Genomic DNA, 9169 nt, shown 5'->3' with positions numbered 1-9169 from the left:
TTTGACGTGTGTCTAGAAGTTAGAGACTTTTGTATTAGTGGTGGACTTCTAATCCTGTTTTTTTAAGATTTAATCGATGACATTGCGTGGACGATGGATTCCATGACGTAGTGGGGATGACAGTTAAGGTGATTGGACCCCACAATTACGAGCTACATAGCTAAGCAGATAGAAATAAGTGCGGCGACATGTTCTTGCTTCGGATTACCCATTTCCTAGTTTTGTCAAATGTCCACCATCATTCCCCGATGTTTTCTGAGATGAAAAAGGCTCCAATCTGTCGCTGGCAGGCCACCTGTAGCAGCGCAGCCATCGCCCGCTTCCCGTGTTGCGTCCCCGCGGCCTGCGGCCGACGGCGCCCCTCCGCCGTGCCACCCCCGCGGGTGGCCGGCCCTGACCGACTATCGCCGCCGGCAGTCGGCGCCGGGCCGCCCCGCCGCCTATCTACGCCACCAGCGGGCCGATAAGCGGCGTCGGCGGCCGCTGGCAGACGCTCGCCGCCATGGCCACCGAGCGGCGCCCGCTCTGTCCGCGGCTCGTGGACTACCTGGTGCTGGTGGGCACGCGCGCGCCGTCGCGCACCTCGGCCGTCCAGACGCCCGAGCTGCTGCGTCGCTACCCGCCCGAGGAGCACGCCGACTTCGCGCTGCCGCTGGACGTGGTCTGCTTCTGCCAGCCGGAGGGCTGCGTCTCGGTCGGCCCCAAGAAGACGGTGCTGCGCGAGGCGGCCAGCTTCGTGTTCTCCCTCACCGACAAGGACTCAGGTGAGCGAGGGATGGGCGAGGAGTTCGCTCCTCGCCAGTGAGGACTTGGGTGAGAGCCTTAGCCTCATGTTAGGGTTGGAAGCAATTAGGCCGGACAGGGATGTTGTCAGCGGCTGCCATGACAGTCGCACCGTGACCGCGGCTGGAGGAGGGCTGATGCTTTGGGCTGGGGCTCATAGCACCGTTCAATGGCAGTGACCCCAAGAGCAATGTGTGGGTGATGTCTGCCGTTCCTGCTCAGCGGCACAGACTCAGGTGAAAGCATTTGTGATTTAGGGCTAGGTTAGCTGCTCATTTTCACTGGCAAGCACGTGGTAAGAGGCACTCGGGTGCTGGCTTAGGTGTCTGCTCACCAGCAAGGCATTAGCCGGCGGCTGGAGCCCGGGTGCCTGCTCACTGGTAGCCTGCACAAAAAGAGGCGGAGTGGCTCAGTAGCGTGCATGGGACTACACTCACCGGCGGGAGCCCCTGGTGGCGGTGGACTGCGGGAGAGCAACCGGTGAGTAGAGGGAAGGTTCACCAGGTGTACGTGACACGGCAAGTGCGACTTATTAGAATCAATATGATTCCTCTCAGCTCCATTACGGGCAGGGGGTAGAGGATGGCTTCCTTTCTTTTCCGAGCACAAATTGGCTGAACTAAAAGATGGGCGGCGGTCAGTATAGCGTAAAACATATCGTAAGTTGCCTTGGTTTAGTTTTAACAGGAGTGGGTTGGCTTGGTTTAGTTTTAACAGGGGTAGGTTGGCTTGGTTTGGATTTAGCAGGAGTGGATTGGCTTGGTTTAGATTCAGCAGGAGTGGGTTGGCTTGGTTTAGTTTTAGCAGGAGTGGGTTGGCTTGGTTTAGTTTTGGCAGGGGTGGGTTGGCTTGGTTTAGTTTCTAGCAGGAGTGGGTTGGCTTGGTTTAGTTTTAGCAGGAGTGGGCTGGATTGGTTTAGTTCTAGCAGGAGTGGGTCGGTTTAGTTTAGTTACAGCAGGAGTGGGATACCTTGGTTTAGTGCTAGCAGGAGTGGGTTGACTTGGTTTAGTTTTAGCAGGAGTGGGTTGGCTTGGTTTAGTTTTAGCAGGAGTGGGCTGGATTGGTTTAGTTTTAGCAGAAGTGGGTTGGCTTGGTTTAGTTCTAGCAGGAGTGGGTTGGCTTGGTTTAGTTCTAGCAGGAGTGGGTTGACTTGGTTTAGTTCTAGCAGGAGTGGGTTGGCTTGGTTTAATTCTAGCAGGAGTGGGTTGACTTGGTTTAGTTCTAGCAGGAGTGGGTTGGCTTGGTTTAATTCTAGCAGGAGTGGGTTGACTTGGTTTAGTTATAGCAGGAGTGGGTTGACTTGGTTTAGTTTTAGCAGGAGTGGGTTGGCTTGTTTTAGTTTTAGCAGGAGTGGGCTGGATTGGTTTAGTTTTAGCAGAAGTGGGTTGGCTTGGTTTAGTTCTAGCAGGAGTGGGTTGACTTGGTTTAGTTCTAGCAGGAATGGGTTGACTCGGTTTAGTTCTAGCAGGAGTGGGTTGGCTTGGTTTAGTTCTAGCAGGAGTGGGTTGGCTTGGTTTAGTTCTAGCAGGAGTGGGTTGGCTTGGTTTAGTTCTAGCAGGAGTGGGTTGGCTTGGTTTTAACAGGTGCCGAAACGCTGGGCTAAACAAAGGCTATTTTCACGCGTGGGACGAACAGAAAATACTTGTTCCAAAAGCGGCTTTTTCACTCCATCAAACCAAAGACGACTGAAACGCCGCCACTTCCCCGCATCATCTTTGCCTGTAACAGTGTGAACTAAGACGCCACCAGGCTGTGCACCGCCACTGCGTGTGCACCTCCCAAAGGACCCACTTCAGGGCTCCAACGGCCCCTCCCCCAAATAAAACAGGATTAAAAGCAATGGTTCTGCAAGTTTTATGTTGGATGTTCATCTCTGGCATTTCAACGAGCAAACGCAAAAGCTCTCCGATTTAACTAGAACAAGAGGATACCAAATGATTCGAAACACTGCGTCAACACAAGAACCAGCAGCACTATAACAGAGCAGCTGATGCGCCGAATCGGTGCGCGCGTTTTGTTTTTCTGTTTCTCCGTTGTCATCGATTTAATCACCTACCTCCGTGTAGCTCATCTATAACCAGCACTTCCCGGTACGTATGCAACGTGTTTGCGCTGCTTCCAGTGAGAGCCCGTGACGCGGGCGCTCGCGCCGTTAACGTCGCACGTCCGCCGCCACCCGAGCGCGCGCCTTATTAGCTGGCGCGCGACAAGCGCGTGCGATCGGTAAATAGCGCGGCCGTGGGCGGTGCGATGCCCCGTGGCGCGGCTGGGTGTGTACGTACAGGCACCGCCGTCACTCCGCCTGTCAGAGCCGTCACGGCCGGCGCCGGCTCACCGAAAGCGGCGCCGCCCTCGCAAACGCGGCCTGGCCGTGGCGTGAGGCGCAGGCACAGGCACGTGACCAGTGCTCCCCTCCAAATGCAGAACCCCATATGTTTATTTTTGGCCAAGTTGCGTTTTTTATGTCACTTGATTGATCTTCTCTAACTGAATTCGGTTATTTAAAGAGTTAGTTGAAATGAATAAATGCAGCCTGAGAAGGCAATCAAGTGACATCAAACACTGAAAATCGCCCAAAATGGGCACATGGGGTGTTGCCTTTGGATGGCAGAGCGGTATCAGGCCGCGCTAGTTTGATGGGTCGGCTACCAAGGGCGTTATCAGTCTTTCAGAAGCTCGAAACGGCTGCGTGTTTTTCAACTTGATCCCGTTTTGGTGACCTTCATGTCGGTCACGGGTGGTGGTTTCGCAGAGCACACCGGTCGCTCCGCCGCAGCACGTCACACCGTGGCTCCATTATCGATTATCTATATTGCCCATTCCCTGCGATAGCCCGCCATGTTCACGAAGCGCAGCATTGGAGTGGGTCCCGCAAACCCAACATTATACGCCGCCTGTTGCTCGTTAGGATCGACACGTCGTACATGCTCCACGGCGCGTGTTAATCTGCGTGAATTAATGAGGTTGAGAGCGTAATGATATTGGTCGGAACTGGCTCAGAACATTACACGTGCTTAAGCACTCTCACATCAGACTGTTGCGAAAATTCACAGACTACCGTAATGGAGTCTTCTCGCTGGTGCTAGCACCATGTGGACATGGTTTTGGGTGTACAGATTTTTTCGAAGCCGGTCCGAGTCATGACGCCCTGAAATCGAGCCTGAATCAATTTTCTTTTCAGCGCTTGAGCCAGGAGTCTCAGCCCCAGCTTTGGCTTGGTTGTCTTGTGTCAGCTGATGTTCTGCTTTACATAAAACGAGCTCAGGGTCTTTGAAGTGGTATGTTATTGATGTCGAAACGAAGTCCACTTTCACTCATATGTGCTTTTTAAGCTGAGCTGAGTAGTGATTCTTTTTTGGTTTAACTGAATCACGCCGTGCTGGTTCGTGATTTTCAGGACTGTGTTGAGTCACGTGGTCTAACGACCAGCCGTAAATGACCATGTCGTGATCATGAGCACATAATCAGTGAAAGCATTTGCTAGGTTTAAAGGTATACTGCATTCACCCACTTATGTTCTTATGATCATTCACCCTGGTGTTAAAAGGTGCACCACGCTAGGCTGTGACAATGAATGACTTGTGTGTATGCCTCACGAGTCTGTCACACGTGCAGGTAAAACTCGCTATGGTGTATGCATCAACTTTTACCGACCCGTGGAGCGTCAAAGCGCAGTCCGAAGAACAGAGCGGGCTTCCAACAGCAAGAGGGACGCGTGGAGGACGAGCCTCAACCGCAGTCACGGACTCGGCAGTTCTCAAGGTAAGAGGATAAGGGAAACTCGACGGAGAACGAGTCTCAAAGGTCTCAACCGGCCTGATCGACCGGAGTACGCACTTGACGCTCTTAACGTTAGGCGACAGCAGTGGGCATTCGTGGCTAAGGAGCCTTAACCTCAGAGCGCCTTTGAGGTACGCCAGGCACTTAATTGAACCGTAATAGCACGGCCGTATTTTCCATTCATGGACAATATGATCGAGCGCTTGTCGGTGTGACCCCATTGAGCAGCACAGCATGCTTACGCCGTACGATACACTCAACAGAGTCCGTTCTGCTCTCTTAGTTTTTATCAGTACCGGAACGTAGGGAGTTAGTTGGCCGTGTCGGCGAAGAAACGGAATGCTTAATGCATATTTCTCCGCCGTTCCCGACGAAATGAATAAGACAGGGCTGTCATTTTGGTGCTAGACTTGAAATGCACGGAAGGAATAGGATCCATCAGAAAGAAATCAATTTTTTGTCGTTATGTCTACCAAAATAGCTTGGAACTTTTGCTTCCTGCGTTTTTCACCGTCATCATGTGCCTGTTTGTCCTTCTACGTTGCGAATGTCGTCACGTGGGATCGAATTATAAAGTGCGCAAACGTGAAATGACGAGAATAACTGCGAAAAAAATCGCTTTTGGAGTAAAATTTACTGGCTATTTGGGCAGACCTGTCAACATTCCATGAGCATACCGACTAAGCCAGGGTGGGCATCTGTTTAGCCCAGTTTTAGTGCATTCCAGACTTGGTACCAGCTTGGACTTCTGTCTGATAATGATATGGTGAAAAGAGATAACAAATACTACTATCTGATAATACGACCTAAACCACCTGTGTTCATCAGCAATTTTTGTAAATACGCCACTTGTGTTGACAACGTAGAGACAGACACCTGCCGCATCAGCTGACCCTGTTTGCATATTGAAAGGCTATCTTGTGCGGATGAGGCCATTTCCAGAAAAGCTGCAAGTTTGAGACGTATTTGGTTTTCCTGTTTTGGGGCTACATCATGTTTTTGTAGAAAGCATCGTACAATTTCCTTCAAGGTTACGAACCTAATAAATTTGTTCCGAGAGCCTCTACAATGGCGGGAGTTTCCAAGAAGCTCCAGGAGACGCGAGAAGAAAGGCTTTTTCGATATAAACCAGAAACCTCTGCGTCTTAGAACGGTCTTCTCGGATGTGGCTATTCGGCCCCGCGTCGCGTAATGTGACTATGAGTTTCGAGCAGGGCAGATCGCTGCGGCAGTCGGGCTGGTGCGCGTGCAGAACGGGAGCTAGGCGGGGGGGGGGGGGAGGGAGGGGGGGGGGGGGGGTAGGGCTGCAACACGGGTCCTTCGCCGGGACTGGGATGTGGCTGGGGTGGGACTCCAATTACAGCGAAGCTCCTTGCTTAAGACATGCAAGATTAGGACGGCGTTTTTGCGTGGAAGAGGATATCGAAGCCACGTGTGCGTGACTTCCGGGACCTCGGTCGATGACCAGTGTCAACAACGGGCGGGAGTGTTGCGCAGTGCAGCTACGCCACTGGTTATTGATCTCCCTACTCTCATCTGTCTCCAAATGTGGTGCAGATATGTGCGGCGGCGTAGACTACACCTCACGTTGCCAAGACAACGGTGTTGAAATGAGCGTCACCTTGCAGTCACATCCCCGATCGCGCGTATCAGACCGCGTGGTTGGTCGGTTGCTTCATCGTCCCTCAATAACGCGCGTTCAGGTTTTGTGTCGGATTGTTAGTGGCATCGTGGAAAAGATTGAGTTTATTGCGAAGTGAGTTCGGTCGTTTCGTGTTTTTGTGACTGTCACCAGCTATGTTTTTTTTGCGGGCCCCTTTCATATCAAGGTGGAATTCGCGAAAGATTCCCGCGGGTTGGTGACGCACATCAGTTTTTTGCTTCTTCAACACAATGCCTGAAAAAGTCGATAGGTTGATATTGTACCTTGCTACTCTGATTTTTTTAGAAGCTAGTACACACATTTTTAGATTGCCTTGGCAGGGTACGGGGTCAGTACCTCGCCTGAAGATGTGCCCGCATACGGTTATGGTCGAGAGTCAACGCTACCTGAAAAGACGTCCTCTATTCTGGGCGCCACAATACGCCGACGCCGGATTAAAAAACACTCATCACTGGCACCGTTACAATATAAAATTGGAGCCCAACATTGCAATATTGGCATCCTTGCAGGACATTGCATGACCTTGGACCTTGCAGGATGAGAATAGCTGGCATTGACCCATTTAATAGATTGAAGATCAAACATTAAAGGGAGTGTTCAACATTTGTATGGGGTTTTAAAATGAAAGCGCCATCTTGAAGATCATTCGGTGCATTTCACAGCTATGCCTTTCTTAAGACCTTAACACCCTAGTTGCTGAGTTCCACGCCCGCGAAGATGTGGATGCTTTTTCGGAGAGACTATGTCAAGGTCACCCAGACATCCATGACACTATGATAATGTCATTCAAATCATACCATTTCATTAGCCATGCGGCGATCACTGCCAACAAAAAGTGCAATTGCCGAGTCGTTCATGTGTGGCGTTCGTGAGCAGGATTCCCATACATAACGGTCGTCAACTGGCTCTCAATGTTGTGCAAGCTACGAGGCGCAATCAAACAATGACGCATTGGGGAGCATATTCACTACACAGAGAAATAGTGTTGTCAAGCGCAGTCTCTTCCACTTGAAAGCATGCCAATAGTTATAAGTGAGCCTGTTCAATGATATCTGATTCTTGCTTCAAGTTCTTCAAATGTGGAACATCCCATTTGAAACAGCATGCCTTGTTACCGCATAACGAAAATGTGAAGATTATCAAGGCACATTTGTTATCGTTATTAACATGTTCAAATAATGGGCGGACGTGGTACCACTGGCGTCTTGAAAAAGTTATCACTGGATAAAATCGTACACACAATGTTTAGGCGCTAGAAACGGCTTTTAAAAGTAACTTATCTAGATGGCACTTGGCACATCCCGTGCCAAAAATGCCCCTATTGATATACACCCTACTGGTATATCAAGAAAGAGCAGCACGATCTTGTCCGACCTGCCGAGCCTTTTCAATAGTGAGCGACGGGTGTGGGATTCGACACAAGACATAAGAGCGACAGACACACGCCGGCTTCGGTTTTGTTGAGAGCATTCATTCTGCAAACGAAGTTTCAACCGGCGTTGTTGCGTTCCACGAACTCACGTGATTGATGCGTCAAACTTCTTTGACGTGGTAAGCACGCAGTATATGCGTGATTTACGGACTGCGCTACGGGCACTGTCGACGGGAGGTTGTCTCAGATGGGTCAGCACAAAGTATGTGTGTGATTTATGGACTGCGCTAGAGTCACTGTCGACGGGAGGTTGTCTCAGATGGGTTTGCCGGCATCAGTTATTCGGTATAAGAACTTGAAGTTTACTGATGTCTTTATGTGGTAATAGCATGAAGATGTACGCATATCGTGCATCACATAGACCTACTTGTGTACAATGGTGCAGGATAATGAATGATAGCAACTATTGCGAGGATTCATATTTAATGGCCATGCTAATATGTATAGGCGAAATTTTGTGTTGCTATATTGCCATGACGATGACTGTAAAGGTAATTGCTCTGCTTTAGTGTCCTGATCGATGAGCAGAGCCATGAGCACACAGCTTTCCACAAAAGCCTGGGGATCTCTGTTTGCCTCCACGCCATCGCGATGCATACCTTTGGTCGCCGTCCAATATCAAGGGGGTGGTTTGTGCTCATTAACTGGATTGCGTAGACCTTGATGATTTCAAGTGAAGGTAATGTTCCTCGCTGCTGCCCACTGATACCTCCCCTCTCCACCTCAACCAAATACGTATAATCATCAATGGGTGGCAGACACGACCTGTGAGGAACACTGTAATGTAAACACCGCTTTGCAGCTGACACCGACAAAAAATGAGACGCGCTGCGTATGCGATCGACCTATGTGCAATGTCCACACACAAAGTGGTGCTCAGCTAGTGATGTATGATGCTAGCTACCCAAAATGGACGCGCTACCATGGTATGGTATGACCGGGTGCCGGTCAGCCGCAGAGGTACTCCGGGCGTGGTTCGTGCAGGCTGTGGTGTTCCTCCCTCTCGCGTCCTAGACACCAAAGGGTTGGCCTGTTCTTGGACTCTCTCTTTGCATGGATCTCATCTTGCCTGCCTAGTGTATCTCTTTGCCTGCCTGCCATCTCTTTGCCTGTCCTAGTGTAAGCGTTGCCCACTCTTTATGCACAGATGTGAATACCTGTTCAAACCTGTCCTTACTTCAGCTTGCTTCAGATGATTTCTCCCTATTCTGCCTCACCTCTTTTCTCGCCCTCTAAAGCCTAGCCGACCATCATCACAAGGGGAGTTGCACCTCTCGTTCGCTCGCCCATTCCACACACTAAGAAACCGAGCGCTCCATCCGCTTCTCGCGCCCGTAGTGGAAGCCGGCAGGTCACCTCTCGACCCCCACGTGACCTGCAAGGCCATGGCGCGGGCGCACGGTTGGCACGGCGATCCTACCGTTCGTGAAGAGCTGGAGCGACTGCTGGACCGGTTCCTCAGCAACACCACTGTGCACGGTCTGCCGCGCGTGCGAGCCGACAGCTGGTGG

At 51.0% G+C, this 9169-nt stretch overlaps 1 protein-coding gene across 1 annotated transcript in view; it reads left to right on the top strand.

Annotated features, from left to right (window-relative positions):
* Positions 1-502: 502 nt before the first annotated feature.
* The window catches only part of Rab3-GEF (Rab3 GDP-GTP exchange factor), a 43760-nt gene continuing 35093 nt past the window's right edge, over positions 503-9169 (top strand). Inside the window, exons 1-3 of the mRNA XM_037214306.1 lie at positions 503-764; positions 4399-4545; positions 8997-9169. The exon at positions 8997-9169 is cut by the window's right edge and continues 747 nt beyond it. Of these exons, the coding sequence (XP_037070201.1) occupies positions 503-764; positions 4399-4545; positions 8997-9169 (582 nt within the window). The remainder of the gene's footprint in view (positions 765-4398; positions 4546-8996) is intronic.

The sequence above is a fragment of the Pollicipes pollicipes genome, unplaced genomic scaffold, assembly GCF_011947565.3.
Source record: "Pollicipes pollicipes isolate AB1234 unplaced genomic scaffold, Ppol_2.1 Scaffold_3447;HRSCAF=4054_pilon_pilon_pilon, whole genome shotgun sequence".
Classification (NCBI taxonomy): Eukaryota; Metazoa; Arthropoda; class Thecostraca; order Pollicipedomorpha; family Pollicipedidae; genus Pollicipes; species Pollicipes pollicipes.
The sequence above is the reverse complement of the archived record's forward strand: the minus strand, read 5'-3'. Positions and strand labels throughout refer to the sequence as shown.